This window comes from Limanda limanda, chromosome 21 (genome assembly GCF_963576545.1).
Source record: "Limanda limanda chromosome 21, fLimLim1.1, whole genome shotgun sequence".
Taxonomy (NCBI): Eukaryota; Metazoa; Chordata; class Actinopteri; order Pleuronectiformes; family Pleuronectidae; genus Limanda; species Limanda limanda.
In genome coordinates, this window is record NC_083656.1 from 2711274 (window position 1) to 2734685 (window position 23412).

Genomic DNA, 23412 nt, shown 5'->3' on the forward strand with positions numbered 1-23412 from the left:
TTCATCCTCTTCTTCTTTTCTTTGATTGTTGTTTAGTTGTTTGGCTCTAAATTAAATATGTGCAGTTGATTTGTCTTGCTCTGTCACATGTGTAATCTTCTCTTCTCTATATAAAGGACGTGAGCTTGTTCTGAAACAGTTTTTAAAACTAACAAACAACCTCCTCTCTCGCTCTCTCTCTGTCTCTCTCTCTCTCTCTCTCTCTCTCTCTCTCTCTCTCTCTCTCTGTTTGAACCACAGGTCGAGAGAAGAGAAAGGGTCCCATGATCTCTGCCGGTGATGCTGAGTTCCCTCGGGACTACCACACCCTCGCCGGGAGCCGTGGGGCCCGGCGCTTCCCAGTCGACTCCAATGGGGGGTTCACGTCGTCCTCGCTGGACCGACGCCACAACTCGGTGGCCGCCAAGAGCCTGGAGGCGCTGAACAGCATCCACAAGGCGGACATCGAGCGGCAGCGGGACGCCCTGGTGGACCTGCAGAAGAACAAGTTCTCCCACAGCCCGGGCAGCATGTCGCAGGGCTCGCCCTCCGCTGGACGACAGGTACCCCCCCCCCTCACACACCCACACACAACATAACAAGTAGGGGTCTCCGTGGTAACAGGATTATTATACCAATGGCATCAGCCGCGGTCACTAATAAACAACACCAGCTTCATTTCCCATCAAAATAGACCAAGGTCGGATTATTCTGCTGATTTGGTGGAATCCTCCGGAGAAGAGTTTTTACATCAGCAGAGTTAATAACCAAACAGCAGCTGGGGTTTCTCTTCTAGAATGTGAGGATCTACAGCAGCACACACACGGAGAACTAACAGGAGCTGAACCAAGATAAATCTTGCAGCAGGACTGCTTCACACATAGTATTGAAAAATGTTTACCCTCATCGATGCTGCTAAAAACTTTAATCCTAATGATGTTTTCTTACACTTGACATCTATTGCACTTCTGTCCGTCCTGGGAGACGGATCCTCACATGTGTCTCTCTGAGGTTTCTACATATTTTTACCTGTTAAAAAGGTTTTTTAGTAGTTTGTCCTGACTCTTGTTGAGGGTTAAGGTCAGAGGATGTCTCACCATGTTAAAGCCCTATGAGACAATCTGTGATTTGTGAATATGGGCTATACAAATAAAACTTGATTGATTGATTGATTGATTGATAAAACTTTACATTAAAACAAGTTTTCATGGGAGGTAGAGATGTTAAATAAACACAATACAAACTGAATATGTAAGAAAAAAACAACAGTATCTGGTTATTTACATATTTACTCTATTCCCAGTGTTTCTCTTGAGAACTTAAATACTAGAGCTCCCACTGAAAATGATTAATACCTACTCATGATGATTAATAAGAATCCATTTGATCTATAAAGCACTTTTAACAACACTCAGATATATGAGCTCTGGTTTGATGATACACAACATAATTCAAATTTAATATTACAATGATGGTATTGTGTCAAGTTTGTCTGAAGAGGAAGTGAAACTCTCCGGCTCTGCATTTAAAGTCCGATCCTCCGACAAACAAACATCTTGTGCTTCAGATGAAACTTTCATGTGAAGCTGCCGCTCACCAGCTCAGTTCCTCCGAGAAGAAACCAGAGAATAGACCGAGAGGGGAAGTTCGGAGCTGCCTGTCTGCCGCCGTGGTTACACGTCAACATGTCTGTCACTTCCAGACCCCCCCCCCCCCCCCCCGAGCTTCACCACAGATTCTATAGAGCCGTCAGCCGTCAGGGATTCCGATCAATTCTTCAGGAAGCTGTGATACGTCAACGATCGATGACAGGATTAGATTATGGTTTCAGTGAGACTCTGAGGCTTGTGGACGATTTCACGTCTTGCATGTTGTCCCACATGTCGATGGCAGACCAGAGGAGAGTGCAGCCTGGGGGGGGTGGGGTTGAGCTCTGAGTGCTTTCTGCTTCCACATGTGAACATTTCCTTCCAGTGAGATAATGGGCGCACGTCGGTGGAGCCCACGCAGGCGCATCATGTGGCGTGCTGCCTCCGGGGCTTCACTCGGGATTCTCTCTCTCTGAGCGACTCGCTGGGTCAGTGATGGACTCGGTTGTAGTGGTTGTTATTATCTGAGAGAGCGATAGAATATGCAGAGAAGCGTTGAAGTGGGGCGGTGAGAAAATGTCAGAATGCAAAATATGTGATGATAAATCTCCTCGTCTTCCCACTGGGTCCCAGTCGGCTTCACGTCAGTCTCCCAGTGTTTCCCTCTGGTTCAGTGTTGGGTCTGAATCTGTTTGGACTGAGCTGTGACTTTGACCTTTAGGTCTTAAACGCAGCTCGTGTGCAAATCGCACTGAATTCCACTTCACTGGACCCGTGAGGATTCACATGTCAAGATGAACAGTTCTCAGGCGACAGGGATTTGTGGAGTTATTCGATCTTTAAGATAGATAGATAGATAGATAGATAGATAGATAGATAGATAGATAGATAGATAGATAGATAGATAGATAGATAGATAGATAGATAGATAGATAGATAGATAGATAGATAGATGGATAGATGGATAGATGGATAGATAGATAGATAGATAGATAAATAGATGGATAGATGGATAGATGGATGGATAGATGGATGGATGGATGGATGATGGATGGATGGATGGATGGATGGATGGATAGATAGATAGATAGATAGATAGATAGATAGATAGATAGATAGATAGATAGATAGATAGATAGATAGATAGATAGATAGATAGATAGATAGATAGATAGATAGATGGATAGATAGACAGTTTTTTAAAATGTCAATCTTACTTTCTTCCTCCTCGGGTGTGAGATGATCTCACGTGTGTGTGGAGTGAACATCTGGAGTGGAGGTGTGTGAGCTCGTCTCAGCGTGAAAACGGCACGCGGGGGGGGGGGCGCTCGCTCCACTGAGTGCGTCCGAACCTCTGCAGCTCGCTAATGAACATGATGAGCGTTGTTTACCTGCACGTGATCGGTTCTGTTCAGTTTGTTTGTTCCCTCAGGACGTCGGATCCAATCCGCTCCGTTATTAAGAGCGTTTATTATTCAGCTTCGTCAGGAGTCCAGATGTTTATTATTCTCATCGTGGTTTTACAGATACAAGCGGATGAAAAGCTTCATTAGAAAGTAAAGTAACAAAGAAAGGACAAAAATTATAAAATATACAGTAATAATAGTAAAGTAACCGTTTTTTATTCTGCTTCAACCAATCAGATGGAAGAATCTGTTCCAACACTTGTAGCAGAAGTTTCAAGAAAAACTTCCTGTGGCTGTTTTTATCTGTTTTGGTTTAATGGTTCAGGAAGTTAACGGATAACTAGTCCGGCAGAATGTAACCAAACCTGATGATCATCTACACCACTCATCTGTTTGAGGGTTGTGGGGGGAGCTATTTTAAATATCCATCTTTATATTCTACTTTTTATTCCTGTGGTTTATCAGATATAATAGTGATTATTGATCCATCCATCTGTCTGAGATCTTCTTGTTTCAGGAGCTCAACTTTTAAATCACAATCATCAGGTAGTGAAGTCGTCCATTTTGATATTTGGGGTTTTCCTGGGATATGTCTGTTTTTTTTTGCTAAGCTGTCAATAATTTGATAAATAAAATGAAAAGTAATTGTACAAAAACTTATAAATTACCCAAATGATGCTATGTCAAGTTCTTGTTTTGTACAAAATCCAAAAAACTAAAGTAACAAAGCCTCACAAATATCGATCGGATTATTTTTTCCATCAGTCGACTATAAATAACATAATCAATGACCAATTTGTTTCTGGCTCTTCAGTGAAGTCCTGCTGAAGATCAGCTGTTTATGGATCAGCTGATGAACACAAACGTGAGGGAACGTGTTGATAACTGAGCTCCAGACGCGATTTGTTTAAAACTGACAGAAGTTCAACTCGATCCCTTCTTTCTCCTCCCTTCTCCCGAACCTCTCTCGTCTCCTTCCTCTGCTCTCCATGTGCTGCGTCTGTTCACCCAAACCACGCCATCCGTCTCCTGGAGAAAAAAGGTGGAGAGGGATGGAGAGAGTGGGAGAATCAGGTGGAGTCTGCCGTCGTCATGGCAACCCACTGGTCTCCCATATAAGGCAGCGGAGTGAGATAATATGGTCGGCGATGCCTGAGCCTCAGAGCGAGAGGCACGCACTGTACTGAGGGAGAGAGAGAGAGAGAGAGAGAGAGCGACAGTGTTGTTTGTCAGGGGCGAGAGAGAGTGACAGGCTGAAGGAGGGGGAGGGAGAGAGAGAGAGAGAGAGAGGACTGGAGGAGGAGGAGGAGGAGGAAGAAGAGGAGGAAGAGGAGGGACAGGAAGGGATGCTAACTGCCTCTCAGGCGCCACTACGGGTACCGGAGCGGGGGGGATATCTGGCAGGAACGACACCGAGCCGCAGAGAGAGGAAGAGATGGACAGAGGAGGGGAGGAGGACGAGGGAGGCGAGAGGAGGATGCACCGGGCGATCGACTGGCTCGCTAAGTAGCAACGGTAACTCTCTCTCTCTCTCTCCCTCAGACACCAGGGCGTCCCTCGTTCCTCTGCTGCCGGGTGACGCTGCATGGAGGGATGGCATGTAGGGAGTGTGTGTGTCTGTGTGTGTGTGTGTGTGTGTGTGTGTGTGTGTGTGTCTGTGTGTGTGTGTGTGCACGTCATCCTCATGTATGTGGAAGCCTGTGTGTGTGTGTGTGGGGGGGGTGGTTGTGTCGTACAGCTGACGTAAAGATGGTCAAACCTGACGGAGACACAACTCACCCTCTCATCCTTCTCTAATGTGTGTGTGTGTGTGTGTGTGCATCATCTAATTGTATGTAGAAGAATGTGTGTGTGTGTTTTGGGGGGGGGGGGGGTCCATTTGGTTCAGAGCAGGCAGGTGTCGGCCAGGTGTGTCTGTGCTGCCGCAGTGACGTATGTGTGTGTTCGTCTGTGTGTGTGTGTGTGTGTGTGCACATACTTTAAAGCAATGTGACTACAGACGTAATCTGTGTGTGTGTGTGTGTGTGTGTGTGTGTGTGTGTGTGTGTTTGTGAGAGAGGCTGAATGAATGAATGCACATGTGCTGATGTGTGTGTTTGGATGCAAAGCTGACCGTGTGTGTGTGTGTGTGTGTGTGTGTGTGTGTGTGTGTGTGTGTGTGTGGTGGAGGTGAAAACAGAGGGTGTGTACAAAGATGGCTACTTGGCATGCAGGTCATGTCTCTGCTCATCCCTCTCTCTTTTTCTTCTTCCCGCTCTTCCTCCCCTCCTCTTCCTCCCCTCCTCCTCTTCCTCCACTCCTCTTCATCCCCTCCTCTTCCACCCCTCCTCTTCCTCCCCTCCTCTTCCTCCCCTCTGTCTCGTGCGTATGTGCGTTCTGGGATTTCAGCTCAAGCGATAGAGAAACGTTCTGGCCGGTAATCACTGAGTCACGCTGCATCGGGGGGGCCTGTTTGTGTTGGAAGAGACGAGTTCAATCTTCCAAAACGCTCGTCGGTGCATTAAATTATCTGGTGAGTGACTTGGCGTTAATTTATAGTCATTTCCAATTTAAAGTGCAAACTGTGGGAGCAGGTGATCGCACGGCGTGAACGTTCAGATCCATGAACCAGGGATTCAGACTCAGAGGAGATTCACCTTCAGAGTGATCAGCTGTTTCTGTCTCAGTGATTCTGAGAGGAGCAAGATGACTTTTCATGAAGTCGGGGGGGGGATGGGGGGGTTGTAGAGGTTCACACCCTCTGGATCGTGAGGACCTCATTCTTCTTTTTCAGGAAAAAAGCAAATAGTATGTTCATGATTAACAGCTGAACCATTAACCAAGAATAAACCTGCTTATCTCTGTATATTCTCATCCGTGTCATCGCAGAGAATGGTAAAAACTTTATGGATATTTTACACCTTTACCGGTGCAGTGACGGTGAGTCCGGCACAAATGAGATAGAGTCGGGCCACAGGTAGAAGAGGAAGTCGGGACATTTATATCAAATCATTTAACTCGTCAGTAACCTCTATATTAAACAGTTTAAAGGTGCAGGGACACAGACAGCTGATGTGCTGAGGATGGTAAAAACGTTATGGATATTTTACACCTTTACCGGTGCAGTGACGGTGAGTCCGGCCAAAATGAGATCAAGTCGGGCCACAGGTAGAAGAGGAAGTCGGGAGGTTCATATCAAATCATTTAACTCGTCAGTAACCACGATATTAAACTGACACAGACAGCTGATGTGCTGAGGATGGTAAAAACGTTATGGATATTTTAACGAGCCACAAACTCATCGGAATCTCTCCCGTTGCTGCCGATGGTTCGTTTGAATGACAGACGAGTTATTCTGGTTTTTATTCAGACAGGAAGGATTCAGGCCCTGAAGGACGACACAGATGATTCCAAGGAAAATGGAAACAAGTACAAGTTAAAGTTTATTTCTAAAGTTAAGTTGAGCATTTTTGTTGTTTAGTGATAATGCTGCAGAATGATTTGTACTTTATTATTTTTCTCTTACTTTAATTCATGAATACTGTGTAAATGTTGAAGTTAGTTTGTGTGTGTGAGGATGTTCTGGACTCATGTGATGTTCCGGTGATGAAACAGTTTGTCGTCACATCTCAGAAATAAAGATTTGATGCAGAATCAGATCATGTTTGATTGACAGTGAAAGGAGAAGCCTCCTTGTTGTGGTGCAGACGGAGACGAGGCTGTGCAGCGTCATGTCGGGTGTTGTCGTTGTGTGTTGGTCACTGGACTCGAACACTTCACGCCACGTTGGGCTCTGGAATCTGGGTCACAGGATCCCACCGGCCTGCAGAGGCGTCTGCGTGGTTTCCTCACTTCACCTCCAACACAACTGAGTTCTCTGCTGTTGATTCTGGAAGTCGATGTCAAAGTCTCAAGTTGTATGAATATTTATTGTCAGTTCCTCCTCGTTTTATTGTGTATTTGTGTTTATTATTTCAACGCTTTGAATTTGACATGATAAACGATTGGAAGCAGGATTTGACATTTTCCACAGAACGAGTCAAAGTTGAATTATTGTCTGAGACGAGTCAGAAGGAATCAGATGATTTAACGTAATCTGTCGTCACTTCTCTGATATTTCTCCTCTTCACCCAAAGTAGAAACTTTATTTCTTGCTTTGGTTGTTGTGTGTGTGTGAGTTCAGATGTTGGTGGATGTGCGTCGGTGGTGATTTGTCGGCGATGCCCTCAGAACTTGAGGATTTGTGTTGGAGGTCAGAAGCTCAAATCTCCTCTGAACTGAGACAACAAACCTCCTGCTGGTTATATGGTTTCATTTTGTGTCTCTTCGTGGTCATTGTGAGTTATTTTGTGGTCGTATTGAGTCTTTTTTTAGTTGCTTTTTGTGTTTTCAGTCTTGGTTGTGAGTTATTCATCGTTGGTTTGTGTTGATCTGATCTTTCACGATCTCTTTGTGGTCATTTAGTTGTCGTTGTACATCTCTGTGTAGTCCTGTGGTTTCATATTGTGTCTCTTCATGGTCATTGTGGGTTTTATTTGTGGTCGATTTTAGTCTTTTGTGTTGTTTTCAGTCATTTACTCTCCTCCTGTGGCCTCTCGTACGACCGGTGTGACCATGAACAAACTATTGAGCTGCACTCGGCTATTAACCAGGTTTTAACAGGTCCTGAATTCAAATCGCTGAACACCTCAGAAACCTTGAAACATCAGGGAATCATTTCTTCTCATTTTCGTAAAGTATTTTATAATTAGCCTTTTAAACCTTCCTCGTCTGATGTGAGTTCGCTGTGATGAGGTCAGATCTAATTTACTGTGGAGCAACAGAACACTGGATTCACCTGGAGAAAGAAACACTTGAGTTCCGTCAGATCCACGTCGTGCATCAGACTCTCGAGGGTCAGACGGAGCCGAGCTGGAAAGCAACGGTTTACTCATCGATCTACGGTCCAGAGAATTAGGATCCGGTTACAAGTGAGTGAAACGAGTCTCCACTGCAGAGTGTTGTCTGGGGTCCAGCTCAGAGAGGAGGTGAGGAGCTGAGGAGCTGAGGAGGTGAGGGGAGGAGGTGGTGAGGAGGGGAGGTGGTGAGGAGATGAGGAGATGAGGAGGTGAGGAGCTGAGGAGGGGAGGAGATGAGGAGGTGAGGAGGTGAGGAGATGAGGAGGTGAGGAGGTGAGGAGGTGAGGAGGTGAGGAGATGAGGAGGTGAGGAGGTGAGGAGATGAGGAGGTGAGGAGGTGAGGAGGTGAGGAGGTGAGGAGGTGAGGAGATGAGGAGGTGAGGAGGTGAGGAGGTGAGGAGCTGAGGAGTTGAGGAGGTGAGGAGCTGAGGAGTTGAGGAGGTGAGGAAGTGAGGAGCTGTGAGGAGGTGAGGAGATTAGGAGATGAGGAGGTGAGGAGGAGAGGAGATGAGGAGGTTAGGAGATTAGGAGCTGAGGAGGTGAGGAGGAGAGGAGATGAGGAGGTTAGGAGCTGAGGAGCTGAGGAGGTGAGGATGTGAGGAGCTGAGGAGGAGAGGAGATGAGGAGGTGAGGAGGTGAGGAGTTGAGGAGGGGAGGAGATGAGGAGGGGAGGAGGTGAGGAGGTGAGGAGGTGAGGAGATGAGGAGGGGAGGAGGTGAGGAGGTGAGGAGCTGTGAGGAGGTGAGGAGCTGAGGAGGTGAGGAGATGAGGAGGTGAGGAGCTGAGGAGGTGAGGAGATGAGGAGGTGAGGAGCTGAGGAGGTGATGAGTTGAGGAGGTGAGGAGCTGAGGATGTGAGGAGGTGAGGAGATGAGGAGCTGAGGAGGTGAGGAGCTGACGAGCTGTGATATCCACTCTGAGGAGGTGAGGAGATGAGGAGGTGAGGAGCTGAGGAGGTGAGGAGCTGAGGAGGTGAGGAGGTGAGGAGATGAGGAGGGGAGGAGGTGAGGAGCTGAGGAGGGGAGGAGGTGAGGATCTGAGGAGCTGTGATATCCACTCTGAGGAGGTGAAGAGGTGAGGAGCTGAGGAGGTGAGGAGCTGAGGAGATGAGGAGGTGAGGAGGTGAGGAGATGAGGAGGGGAGGAGGTGAGGGGAGGAGGTGGTGAGGAGGGGAGGTGGTGAGGAGATGAGGAGATGAGGAGGTGAGGAGCTGAGGAGGGGAGGAGATGAGGAGGTGAGGAGGTGAGGAGATGAGGAGGTGAGGAGGTGAGGAGGTGAGGAGGTGAGGAGATGAGGAGGTGAGGAGATGAGGAGGTGAGGAGGTGAGGAGGTGAGGAGGTGAGGAGGTGAGGAGATGAGGAGGTGAGGAGGTGAGGAGGTGAGGAGCTGAGGAGTTGAGGAGGTGAGGAGCTGAGGAGTTGAGGAGGTGAGGAAGTGAGGAGCTGTGAGGAGGTGAGGAGATTAGGAGATGAGGAGGTGAGGAGGAGAGGAGATGAGGAGGTTAGGAGATTAGGAGCTGAGGAGGTGAGGAGGAGAGGAGATGAGGAGGTTAGGAGGTGAGGAGCTGAGGAGCTGAGGAGGTGAGGATGTGAGGAGCTGAGGAGGAGAGGAGATGAGGAGGTGAGGAGGTGAGGAGGTGAGGAGTTGAGGAGGGGAGGAGATGAGGAGGGGAGGAGGTGAGGAGGTGAGGAGGTGAGGAGATGAGGAGGGGAGGAGGTGAGGAGGTGAGGAGCTGTGAGGAGGTGAGGAGCTGAGGAGGTGAGGAGATGAGGAGGTGAGGAGCTGAGGAGGTGAGGAGATGAGGAGGTGAGGAGCTGAGGAGGTGATGAGTTGAGGAGGTGAGGAGCTGAGGATGTGAGGAGGTGAGGAGATGAGGAGCTGAGGAGGTGAGGAGCTGACGAGCTGTGATATCCACTCTGAGGAGGTGAGGAGATGAGGAGGTGAGGAGCTGAGGAGGTGAGGAGCTGAGGAGGTGAGGAGGTGAGGAGGTGAGGAGGTAAGGAGGTGAGGAGGTGAGGAGATGAGGAGGGGAGGAGGTGAGGAGCTGAGGAGGGGAGGAGGTGAGGATCTGAGGAGCTGTGATATCCACTCTGAGGAGGTGAAGAGGTGAGGAGCTGAGGAGGTGAGGAGCTGAGGAGATGAGGAGGTGAGGAGGTGAGGAGATGAGGAGGGGAGGAGGTGAGGAGATGAGGAGGGGAGGAGCTGAGGAGCTGTGAGGAGATGAGGAGATGAGGAGGTTAGGAGGTGAGGAGATGAGGAGGTGAGGAGGTGAGGAGGTGAGGAGGTGAGGAGATGAGGAGGGGAGGAGCTGAGGAGCTGTGAGGAGATGAGGAGGTGAGATGAGGAGATGAGGAGGTTAGGAGGTGAGGAGGTGAGGAGGTGAGGAGGTGAGGATGTGAGGAGGTGAGGAGGTGAGGAGGTGAGGAGGTGAGGAGGTGAGGAGGTGAGGAGATGAGGAGGTGAGGAGATGAGGAGCTGAGGAGGGGAGGAGGTGAGGAGGTGAGGAGATGAGGAGGGGAGGAGGTGAGGAGGTGAGGAGCTGTGAGGAGCTGAGGAGCTGAGGAGGTGAGGAGGGGAGGAGGTGAGGAGGGGAGGTGGTGAGGAGGTGAGGAAGTGAGGAGCTGTGAGGAAGTGAGGAGGTGAGGAGGTGAGGAGGAGAGGATGTGAGGAGCTGAGGAGCTGAGGAGGTGAGGAGCTGAGGAGCTGAGGAGGTGAGGAGGTGAGGAGGTGAGGAGGTGAGGAGGAGAGGATGTGAGGAGCTGAGGAGGTGAGGAGCTGAGGAGGTGAGGAGGTGAGGAGATGAGGAGGTGAGGAGATGAGGAGGGGAGGAGCTGAGGAGCTATGAGGAGGTGAGATGAGGAGATGAGGAGGTTAGTAGGTGAGGAAATGAGGAGGTGAGGAGGTGAGGAGGTGAGGAGCTGAGGAGGGGAGGAGGTGAGGAGGAGAGGAGATGAGGAGGTGAGGAGGCTGATCTCGATGTGGAAACGGTCGATCGGGTCGAGGCGTCTGTTCAGGAGCTTCTCTCGTTTAGAACAGTTATTAAACATCTCATCAGGGAACGTCTCCGTGTCCCTGAGGAGGGAGATGGTGCTGAGGCTGCTGGAAAATACACATGTGGGTGGATGGATGGATGAAGGGATGGATGGATGGAGGGAAGGATAGAAGGATGGATGGATGGATGGATGGATGGATGGAGGGAAGTCTTTAATGAGACAAGCCTATAACATCAGATTGTATTGATCTTATTGGACCGGCAGTAATAGTTATTGGTGGAGAGTTGTTAAAGCTTCAGCCAATATGTTAAAGGACGTGTAATTCATAATAGAAAATTAATCGTACTCCATCTACATAGATACGTATCATCTTATCAGGGAGAGATGCAAACACCTATAAAATACACTTAATATCTTGAATAATAAATTCTTAAGTCTTAACTACATGAGGCTGACCAGATGTGGATCTAAAATGAAACTTCACTGGTGGTGAACAACCACGAGGCTGTTTTACAAATAAGGAATTTATTCCACACATCAAACAAACCATACAACCTAAATAAAACATGTTAAATATAAATAAAAATACAAAAACATCATATATAGTCATTATGAACAAATATCGAGCGCTGGGTTCCGGGTCCCGGGCCCGAGGTCTGGGTCCCGGGTCCGGGCCCGAGCGCTGGGTTCAGGGTCCGGGCCCGAGCGCTGTGTTCCAGGTCCGGGCCCGAGCGCTGGGTTCAGGGTCCGGGCCCGAGCGCTGTGTTCCAGGTCCGGGCCCGAGCGCTGGGTTCAGGGTCCGGGCCCGAGCGCTGTGTCTCTGGAGAGGAGGCGTGGGGGGGGGCTCTGGATCATCAGTGTGCGTGAAGTCTCTGTAAACATTTGATTAATCACTGAGAGGCAATTACCGGCAATTAAAGTCCAATTACTCCGGCAGTGAAGGACATCGTGAGTTAATCTGGCATCATCACAATAATTAACTCGTCATTTTCTCGCCAGGCGCGACTCACAAACACAAAAGACTGTTTATCGCTTTTGTGGTTTTGAAGAAATGTTTTTGGGGCATTTACATAAAATTAATTTCCTTCTCTCACTGGTTCTGGTTTCTCATTCTCATTTCTTTTTGCTTGATGGGTTTCTTGTAACCTTGTGTTTTGCAGTTGAACACATGAGAAACTGTCTCACACTCGACCCCCCCCCCCTCTCTTTTTATCCTCCCCCGTCCCTTTTCTATCCCTCTCTCTTTCCCACCCCCCCCACCAACCCCCCCTCCAGCAACAGCCAAACTACTGGAGCTTCAAGGTCAGTGTCGATTTTTGTGTTTGTGTTTGAGCCTAAATCCTCCGTGTGGATTTGTCTCTGTTGCATGTTTCGCTCGCCTCCTCGCCGTCACATCACGTGTTGGTCACATGTTCACGTGTTGGTCACATGTTCACGTGTTGGTCACATGTTCACGTTTGTCTTCAAACTCTCGCTTGTGCTTTTCTTTGCTCCCATCACGATTCCCGGTGAGAAACGCAGACTGGTCGATAGTCGGAGGCTCGTAAATGATGCTTGAATCGGGGGTTTATTAACGTTTTCTTCTTCTATGTTATTCTCTGATCATTAAAGGTTCTCATCATATATAAATATTTATTCCCTCTGCCAAGGAGGTTATGTTTTCATCTGCATTGTTATTTAGCAGGATCATTATATTACAGCTCATACCTCGGTCCCCTTATTAAAACAAATATATATTTATGTTCACACGTTCTCTTTACTGCACTGGACATTGATTTCACGTTCAGATTTTCTAAAGCTCTCACTCTAAACCATGCACTCACACTTAAATACCTGCTGCTTCTGCTGAGATTTGCTCTGCTTGTGCTCGAACTGTGCCCTTGCACAGATGTTTTGTTGCTTGCACTCAGATTTCCTGCCCTCCAGCTTCAGCTCTTCTTTGTGCAACGGAGACATTTGAGAGCAAACGTTGCACTGAAGCATTCAGCACGAGGGGAGAAGAGTTGAATCTGTCCACAAATATATCTGAGTGCAAGCTCACAGTTTGAGCACAAGCAGAGCAAATCTGAGCCGGAGCAGTTTGAGTGCGAAATCATCCAAATCAATAACTGCAGCTCTTCAACTAAAAGACAATGTTCTGGAATAGAGATAAGACAGAAAGAACACAGATAATGTGAAGAGTGATGCAGAGAGAGCGAGAGCGAGAGCAGCGTGAGCTCCAGCTCCGAGTGTTTCCTCCTTCATGTGAGAACAATGTCATTTAAATTAAAGTGTGAACTAATTAAACTCAGTAAAACAAACAGGCTGAGTCAATCAGGGGGAGAAGCTGCACTGTGGGTTACTGGAAGCAGAAATGTAATCCCAGCAATTACTGGGAGGAACTTGTTTGTGTTGCCGCTGTTGTTCTGTGCGGTTCAAGAATAATGAGCATCTGACTCCGTGTGTGTGATTATGTTTAAAGGGTCATGAGTTGCAGAAAGATTTGGATTAATATTCGCAGATTATTTTGAGATTTTTGAGCTTTTATGGGACAGAGGAAACGGTCCCGGGAGAAACGGCTGACGGCAGGTTCGGAGGATTATTCAGATTAATTTGAGCGTTTGTGGAGAGACGCTGCTGTGTAACCACGAACCTGGTTTACCTTCATCGTGCTGAGGAGGAGGAAGAGGAGGAAGAGATTTCATATCCTGGATGAAATGATAAACAACCGATTTCAACCTCAAATCCACATGTGAGTGTTTCCCCAGTGAGAAGCTCTGATGCATCATGAGCTCGGACTGATCCCAGCCTCTGACCCTCAGTGGTTCTGGTGCTGGTGGATCTGCTGACCTCAGCACTTACTGCAGCTCCCGGCATCTTAAAGAATTACTGAGATTGTGAACGTCTCCGTTTGCTGACGCAGCGAATTTCCGCTGCTCTGAAATGGAACAATGGAGAAGCTGCAGCTTCAGGATTAAACAGGTTGTGAGATGTGAAAGGACAAATATTCACAGTTCTTCTTTTTGTCCAGATTCAAAACTCAAGACAATGTCGCTTATTTTAGCTCTGAGTTTATAATCATTGCTATTTTTTCTTTAATCAGAATCTGGATTAAAAAAACAGCCTCTTTTATTCGACCTTATTCCCGACGCCGTCTCGTTTCAGACGTCATGTGATGTGGCAGCTGCTTCTCACTCGCTCCTCGTCTGCTCAGCTCTTTCTTCTTCTTCCAATCCTCTTCTATTGTTGGCGGCCTGCAGCTCGTTCACGATTGGTTAGTGGCTCCCTCTTGGTCTCGGGGAGTCTCACCTCCTCTTCTTCTTCTTCTTCTGATGCAATAGAAACGCCTGCAGCAGTGCAGGGGCTGCTCGTGTCTGTGAGGGGGGGTGTGTGTGCGTTTAATAGTCGTCTTTACCCCCCCCGCCACTGGTTTTCCACTTTGATGTTTCATTGGTTTGTCAGCTCAGTAAATGCAAACACAGGCATGGATGATAAACCCACTGCAAGGAAACACAACTCAGATTGGGACAGAAATATGTTCTGATGGCTGCAAGCACACACACACACACACACACACACACACACACACGCACACACACACACACACGCACACACACACACACACACACACACACACACACCTCTGTGCACGTCTACCTACATACTGTGAATATGCATGTATGTATATTACACTGCCTGTGTCAGACACACACTGATCTAAGAGCTGCACATTCGTCTGCTCCTCATCCAGCTTCACTTAGACAGATATCCTCTTCCTCTTCTCCTCCTCTTCTTCTCCTCCTCTCCTCCTCCTCTTCTCCTCCTCTTCTTCTCCTCCTCTTCTCCTCCCCTCGTCTTTCTGTGCCGAGCGGCCGAAGTAATCACAGCCCATTGTCTCCTGCCGTCGCCTCGGTGTTTGAATTCAGAGGAATGTACCAAGCTGTGGGCTCGGGGGGGGGGGGGGGGGGGGAGAGGGATCCCAGTGGTTCAGCAGCCATCTTCCTTCTGAGGGGAATCAGAACGGAGCCTGCGGTTTGGTGGGTTTTTCTGCTGCTTGTTCAAGTTACCATGGTGACAGAGGACAGGAAATATAAATGCTTCCCTCCATCCTGAGACTGTGCTTCTGTTTAATAACATGTTTCATACACAGTCAGATAGTTAACTGTGATGGGAATTTTAATTCCCTGGTGAGAAAATAGACCATCAGACTGAGTGATAAATTCAATAATATCAAAGTATTTAATTAAAGGTCAAGAGAACAATTTACAGTGAATAGAGTTGAATACAAACAGAGTTTCTGAGCTAGCACCTGGCCAGGTGGGACAGAGCTATCAACGCCACTACAGGTATTGAAGGTCTGACCATTTGGATGAGAGGAAGGCTGTCTTAAATACACAATCTGACGTCACAACATCATCTTCCCATATTACGCAGAACATCACAAGTTCAGTGGTTGGAACCTATCACAGAAGAGGCAGCGGTCATCCTCCTCTCCTGAGGGAATAGACATTTGGAACATCAAATAGTATCAAGTTCATCCATGGCCAAACAAACAGACATCTACTGGTATCAGGCTGACGCAAACATTACTTAGATTTTATAGCGGTGTTCTTTAGGTCATTCCACCTGTACTTTGAGCATAGATACGTGAACAACATGTTATTGTAACATTTCATCAGAGAACAGTTAGATTTTAATAATTTCCATGACATTAACCACTGTACACAGCCTGGACAAGAGTTGAGATGTTAATGGGAATTCAAAAAAAAGGATTACAACACAAATGTTTCTGGACAAATAGAAAAATGTGTTTATTTTCTATGGCAGTGACATTAAGTGCACATAGAGAATTTAAAAAAACCATGACTGACTATTGGAGCCATAATGGTTTACCACTGCCAATCAAACCAGTAGACAGATTTAACTTTAGCCTCAGGTTCAGCTTTTAACGTTATTACGGTTGAAACACCTGACGCCAAAATACAAGTGAAGATTATTATTATTTTCATTTCAACATCCAGTTGGACAGAATCTGTGCAGCAGTGATCGTGGAGCCACGTTATCTTTTTAATTATCTGTGAAGTTAAAGATATAAATCCAGTAGGAACCGACGGGTTTGAGGTTGAACTGATGTGAAAAGCAGACGACCTGGTTTTGGTCTGTTTTTGGATTCTTTGACGGACTGAAACATTGAGAAGCTTCCAGCTGCTCTGAAACAATACATCTTAATTAAGTGGCTTACAGTGAAGGCAAAGTCCTTGTGCGTCATCGGCAGATCATTATTTAAAGTGTCGACATTTATGCAGAAGAAGTAAAATAATAGATGATGAGTCTCTGCTTCTTTTGGATCCTGTTTGCAGCACATGAGGGTTTCTGTCGAAGCTCCAGCAGATATTTTACGGGCTGGTGAGCAAACACCCAGAGGAACTTATTCTTTAAATGTATTCACAAGGATTTGTGTGACATCCGGGAGTTTGTGAGTCGCTCGTCTGGTTCTCACGTGTCTCGTATCCACAACGTGACCGGGGCAGTTTCTGTTCAGAGGCGTCCCCAGACTTCCCTCGCCATATCGGTCCCGGGGAGCCGGCTCAGCGCCGACCCATTCAGGCAGCTGCCTTTGTTGTCCTCATGCTGTTCGGCTGTTGATATGATGCTCGGCGGAAAGTCGCTATTCCCCCGACTGACTCTGAGAAAAGCCGGAGTGTTTTCCAGCGTTAAAAGGCTTAGGAGGCCGAGTGCTGCAGAGTCCGTGTCCTCACGCCCGACCCGCTGAGGCACGGGGCCAGAATCACTTCCTGATGCTCCAACGCCATCTGTCAAGACGCCGATGTCACGTTCATCAGGCCCGACTGTGCTGGGCAGCAGTAAGGGAACTGGGTTTCACGAGAGAGACGATGATCTCTCCTGTGAGCTGCAGCTCTGAGGTGAAGCAGAAACCGAGCTGGATGTGATTCTGTGTTTCCTCCACAGACTCTTCATGGTGTATTCTCTAAATGCAGTAAAAAGCAGGAGGTCAGACGTCAAGGTCAAAGTCAGAATCCAATCACTGCACCCGCTGGATCTAAACACTCCGGCCCTGACTCAGCCAGGCAGCGGGGGGGTGTTAGGGGGGGGATATCTGGGCAGCGCCGCCCACTTAGCAACCAGTGCCCTTGAGCAAGGCAATTAACCCCCAGCTGCTCCTGTGGAGCCGCTCCGTGGGAAATGGAACAAGTCTGCGGCTCAATTAAGTGACGTGTGGTGTGGTGTGGCCCCCCCGCCACCTCTACCTCCGCCCACCCCCCCCAGGCTGGGAAGACGGGAGCTTCATCACTGCTCTGGAACTGTGACACAGGATTCTATAAACACAATCTGTCAGGGTTCAGATGGAAGGAATGCAGCGATAACGCCCGTGACATGAGACTGTGTGTGTCTGTGTGTGCGTGTGTGCGTGTGTGTGTGTGTGTGTCTGTGTGTGTGTGTGTGTGTGTGTGTGTGCACTGTACAGCTGTGCACAGCTGCTGTGTCAATCAAGAGCCTGTGAATGAGCTGGTGGGAAATGTGTGTGTCTGAGAAACAGTCACTGTGTGAAAGTTGGAGTCGCAGCGTTCGGTGAAGACGAGTCTGGTTCACGGGGTTAAAAATGAGGCGTTTGTGTGTGTGTGCGTTTGTGTGCGTGTGTGTGTTGTATAGTAATTCACACATTTAAAACTCCTGACTCAGTGTGAAGACGAGGAGCTGAAGAGTAAATGATGAAGATCTTTTCTTGCTGTGCAGAAGCGGCTGCACGTCGAGGTGAGAGTCCACTGATGGTTTTTCTGATATTTAGCAGGATCATGTACAAACTACCAGACAGATTTCTGCTGAGTCAGGTCACAGGATGTGATTGAAGAGCTGCAGGAATCTTAGAGAATAATTCATGAACGAATCAGATGTTCAGGGGACGGATGTTTGTGAGTGTGTCTGTTGGTGCAGATCTAAATCAAAATGTTTGTGGATTCAGAAGGAAGCTGTTGGGTCTGTTGGTGACGTTGTAGTTTCATTTGATTTCATGTACAGAATCTGTCCAGAAGAATCTGATTTGTTCATGAATTTGGCTCAGTTTTAATTTTTCATGTAGTTTGACCTTTCTGGTCGCAGCCTATGTTCAGCATCTGGTTTAAAACCTTGTGCTCCAGTTACGAAGGCTGAACTTCCTGTTGTTCAGGCTCCCGATCAAACTCCAATAACCTCCTTATTTAAACTTAATGTTTAGAAAAGTTCTGAAGTAGTAGAACTAGAGGAAAGTGAGAAATGTGGAAATTACTATGACATATTCAACCACACTGTATCCACACCCCAAAGCATCCGTAGCTTTCAGATCAATTTGACTCTTAATGGATCATAATGAATCAATAAACATCAGCTTTACTGAAGAAGACTCGAAGCTTCTTCTCTGAAACACTGTCAATCCTCCTCTAACCACATTATAAACCATTTATTGTGTTTGCACTCTGCTAATAAACGTTGAACTGAGGTAGTTAAACGAACTAAGTACCTTGAAATTGTTTTTTTTAATTAATGAACTAAGAACACAATTAATTTCCCTGTAATTGATCTTCTATCCGCTCCTGGTCTCAGACTGAGCAGCTCCGCTCCAGCAGCTTCCGCTCAGTCATGAAACTGTGCAGATGTTAGGATCTGAACGACACATCTGGAACAATAATGAAGCCGATATCGAGGAGGAAATATTAAATTATCTCTGGGTTAAAAACGACTGGAGCAGGTTGTGTTCTGAGGTGTTGGTATAATAATAATAATGATAATAATAATAGCAGCTTTTATTCAACATCCATTTCAGGACGTAGAAGAATCTTGTGATGGATTTTTATTTAAATCAAACATGACTGTTGCCTCCTCATGAATTTCATGGCGTCTCTGCTGCAGGAAAATAAAAATAGACATTTTTCCTGACGTGTTTACTCGGAGCTTCCGATATGAAAGGAGTCTGATGTTTAATGCAGATTCTGCAGCAGCTGCTTGAACTGAAGGAACCTCTGTGTGTCGTCCATTATCTGCTGTGACTGAGCCGCTGAACCCGGCTGCAGGAAACTCCCTCGAGAGGAAGAGAGTGAGACACACACGAGAGAAACACTGCTGCTCCATATCAGCTTTACAGCGTTTACATGTTGTTCATCTGAGTTTAAGAAACATTATCAGGAGAAAAGGAGAAGAGAAAACCGGTTTCAAGGCTTTCTGTCATTTTTTAAAGCAAAGAAATATTGGTTAAAGCTTCAGTTTGTCCTACAAATGAGAATATTAGTTTTCTACGAATAGAAGTTATTATATTTTTGTTGTGTTTGTATTTTATCTGGAGCCTGAAGGAAAATGCTATTTCTTCAGATCCTCTTTTCACTTCTATTCTGACGGATGCAAATCTTTAGTGTTTTTCCCTTAGAGACCAAAACGATGAGATGAAAACGTGTTGATTGATTCTAATCGGAACAGATCTAGATTCATGTTTCATTGATGTTTCTTCTCTGTGTTTCGCTTTGAGAGCAGAAGACGACTTTACGTTAGAAAACAAGGAGACAGGTCGTCTGCATCCGATGAAGAACGAGCTTTAAAAGTTGATTCTCACTGTTTTCAATAACTCTGCTACTTAATAAAAGTGTCATCTCATCTGTGATGGAGTCTGATGAACTGGAGACGCTCTAAACTCTCAGTTAATCCTCCTCTGACGTGTCTCTCAGTATATTTTCCTTCGGGATTTACAGATTATTTAGAGTTTGATTCCTTTTCATCTGTTTTTCAGAACAGGACGAATGATTCAGACTTGTATCCCGAGTCGACCCGTTGTTGTGTGAGCGTATCTGAGAACGTATCACCACTTCAACGCTGCTGGTTCTGAATCTCAGCTTTAACTCGACATTGTCAAACCTGTGGACGGCTCGAGGCGATTTCAGTTAAAGTCTCTTTGCAGCGTGAAATTTCTGAATTGACTGAGTGGATGTGAAGATTCTTATCGAGCGTTTCCTGCTGCGGCTGAACTCGCTGAGAAACGTTTTCAAAGGGATTCGTGAAGCTTCGTCTGGTTTTATGTTTTTTGCAGCAAATTTCATTATTTATGAAAAGCAATTTAAAGGAAAACTTTCTTCTTCCATGTTTGACTTTGTTTCCTCAGATCATAAAACTCCCGACACTCTTCCTCTAACCTCTGTCTGCTCCTCTTCGTCTTCTCTCTTCACAGTTCACTAAACACAAACTTGACGAATCCCTGGTGCTTCGGTGTTTTCTCCTCAGCAGCTTGATGCTCGTGGGGTTGAAGGAGGAACGTGCACGCCGTCTGTGTGGCGAGCGCACGGCTGGGATCTGTCAGAGCCGCGTGTGGCCGCGTGTGTTCCATGCATTTTAAAAGGATCTGAAAACCCGGTTGTGTGTGTGTGTGTGTGTGCAGTGAGTTTTACCGTATGTCATCTGACAGTTGGGTGTTCCCCGACATGTTTGTGCACACGTGCATGTCCGAGCGTCACGCCTGCTCGCCCTCCCTCTCTCTCTCTCTCTCTCTCTCTCAGCCTGTTGCAGAGCCGCTGGATGCATGCGGCCCCCTGCGGTGCAGTGGGAGCTCATTACCGTCGTCTGTGGGCTGGAAAATGTCCGTCAGTGAAGATTCATTAACAGTCAACCTGCTGCAGACGCTGCTCAGCTGTAACCAGGCTGCTTCACCCGATGGTTCAGGTCGTGGAGACGAAGTCACGCTGGTTACGCTTCTGTCATTGAGTCGAGCTTCGTGGTCGTTGGCCTCACGCTGCTCGCCGGCCCCTGCTCGGGGGGGGGGGCGTGCACTTCCTGGAGCTGCAGAGAGAAACAGAGATTTATTTGACCTCAGGAACATTTCACTCAGTAACTGCTGCAGATTAGGGACGGGAATCGGCAGGGACCTCCCGATACTATCACGATACTTAGGTGGCGATACGATATGTATTGCGATTCTCTAAGTATTGCGATTCGATATTACGATTTCCTGGGATTTCTTTTGGTAATTTTTTTTTTTTAAATACTGGACCATGGAAAAATGTTGAATCATACCTTCAAATACAACACAGTCAAATTCACTTAGAACTTTACCAGTTTTATTTCAAATATTAACATTAACTTAATGAGTGCCGGGCAGCCAATAGAGAAAATAAATGAAAATGTTCCCTATTATTGTATAGCCCCTGTCAACTGCACACAAACTGACAGATTAAGAAATGTAAGCCACTTAGGCTACTTTTAAACAATAAATAAAAGGTAAATTAAATAGAATGAATAAAAGTTTACTTAAAATATAAACTTTGAAATAAACAAAAAGTAGGCTATTGTTGTTTGCATGTAGGCGATGCAAAGCTAGTGCTTGGGTATGTTTAGATTCTTGTGCATAAACAAGAGCTGGTCAACATGCTCTGGGGCGATGTTGCTCCCCCGATAAATCCCCCCCGGTATAAACCAATAAATATGTTTTCGCTATCGATTTGGGAGGCAGCATATCGATTTAAAATCGTCATTCACAAGAATCGCGATTTGTAACTGAATCAATTTTTCCCCCCATCCCTACTGCAGATGTCTGAGGTTTTTAAAGGACACAGATGAGGTTTTTCAGTTTTTCTTTCCTGTAGTGAGTCATAAAGTTTGTTTGTGAATGTAAACGTTTTGAAAACCATCAGTGGTAAAGGTAGAAGGGATCCTATAATCTGCGTTCAGCCCAGAGAAACGTTTATTTAAATATACACAGTCGTGTTGAGAGCTGCTGAGAAAATCATTCTCTATGTTCTCGTGGAAGAAACCTCCGATGTAGGTGACGTGGGTTTTTAATATCAGTTTAAATGTAGATCTGGTGTTTAGTCTCTGAAACACTTTGTCTGCTGCACACGAGAGGATTTTCAACTTTTAACCGACTTTAAAAACATGATCATAGATTCAACTTGAATCTTCTAATCGTCAGAAGACGTGCGACCACACACTTTGTTGGAAACGATTTCACAGAGTAGCCGCTCTGAGGAAAGTGAGAGTTAAAAACCCACTCTCTACTCTCGTATTGTGAAGTTTTAATTGAAGCTTTGTTCTCGTAGATCTTGTGCTTTTTGTTTTGGAGGCTGTTCGGAGTCGGTGTTTTTAACCTGCCGGCGCCGCTGCTCTAGTTTTATCTCCAGGATTCAGCTTCTTCCTTTTGTTGGTGGAGCAGAGAGAGAAAGAGCTGCTTTGTCTAAACTGTTTTCTGCCTCCGAGCTGAAAGCTTCCCTCTTCTCTCCTTTCCTTTCTTTTCATGGATTTTCTCCCTTTTTTCGCCTTTTGTCTTTTGTTTGCTCTACATTTCCACTCATTGATTCCCGTGTTCACAGCAGAAACATACATCCGAGCATCAGTCACAGTCTCTCTCCTTCTCTAATCGTCTCGTGTCTCGTGTCTCCCAGACTCGAACGCCCCGTGTGACGCGCCTCAGCCCGACTCAGCCGGCGCTCGCTGACCAGGCCAACCGGGTTTCCTTCGCCTCGGCCGAACATCTGGAAACCATGTCGGAGCCGGACGTCCCCATCGGCTTCAACCGCATGAACCGGCTGCGTCAGAGCCTCCCGCTGGCTCGCTCGTCCAGCCAGGCCAAGCTGCGGGCGCCAGGTCAGAACCTCGATCCTTGGGTTGTGTGATATCTGTTTACCTTCCTCTGTGAAGAGGCCTTTTAAAGCCCTTGTATGAATCCAAGCTATTATCATTCTTCTTCTTGGTGGAGGAAAAGTTTTCAGTAAATATCCAGAGCAACAGACTCTGACGTTTGTGTTGTTACTCACAGCCAATGAGGAAAGTGTCTGTAGTTGATGTGTAGAAGCAGGAAGTGATGACAGGTGGTTCAGGAGCTTTAATGTGAACAGACGAACCCTGAACCTCAGGACGGATGTGAACACCTGGAGGCAGGAAGTGCTTGGATGTGTATTTTTCAAAATAAAATCTGTGTTTTTTTTACTTCTATACTCATCAGACACAATAATTTACTGTTGAGGTGAAACCTTTGTCCTCCTCCTTTCAAACTTCATCGCCCTCCTCCTCCTCCTCCTCCTCCTCCTCCTCCTCCTCCTCCTCCTCCTCCTCCTCCTCCTCACCCGTGGTTGATCTCCCTCATTGCTCCTCCTCATCCATAAATGCAGGGATCTTGTTCCTCCAGCTCGGGGAGGAGACTCGTCGGGTCCATCTGACCCACGAGCTGACGAGCCTGGAGACTCTGAGGGCGCTCATCGTGCACATGTTCCCCCAGAGGCTCACCATGGCCATGCTCAGGTATCACACTCACACGCTATCGATCTGTTTGGCGACGCCGCTTCATTTAGTTTCATCAATCAGTCGTAAAGTGAGACGTGTAAATGACAAACAGCTTCGCAGCCGCAGACGTGGAGAGAACAGGAATAAATATAAACAAAGAAATGAGAGAAACGGGAAGGAATGAAAGCAACAGATATAAATACATAAAACCAAGGATCTTGTCTTATTAATTAAATTAAATTTTCTTTTAACTTGTGATCACCACTAGGGTTGCAAAGGGGCGGAAAGTTCCCGGTAAATTTCCGGAAACTTTCCGGAAACTTTCCATGGCAAGTTAAGCT

The 23412-nt window shown here is 46.8% G+C and overlaps 1 protein-coding gene across 1 annotated transcript in view; it reads left to right on the forward strand.

Moving 5' to 3' along the window:
- The first annotated feature begins 245 nt into the window (after nt 1-245).
- Nucleotides 246-23412, forward strand: part of srcin1b (SRC kinase signaling inhibitor 1b) — a 43944-nt gene continuing 20777 nt past the window's right edge. The window contains exons 1-4 of the mRNA XM_061095256.1: nt 246-542; nt 12119-12145; nt 22234-22435; nt 22960-23089. Of these exons, the coding sequence (XP_060951239.1) occupies nt 264-542; nt 12119-12145; nt 22234-22435; nt 22960-23089 (638 nt within the window). The 5' untranslated portion in view covers nt 246-263. The remainder of the gene's footprint in view (nt 543-12118; nt 12146-22233; nt 22436-22959; nt 23090-23412) is intronic.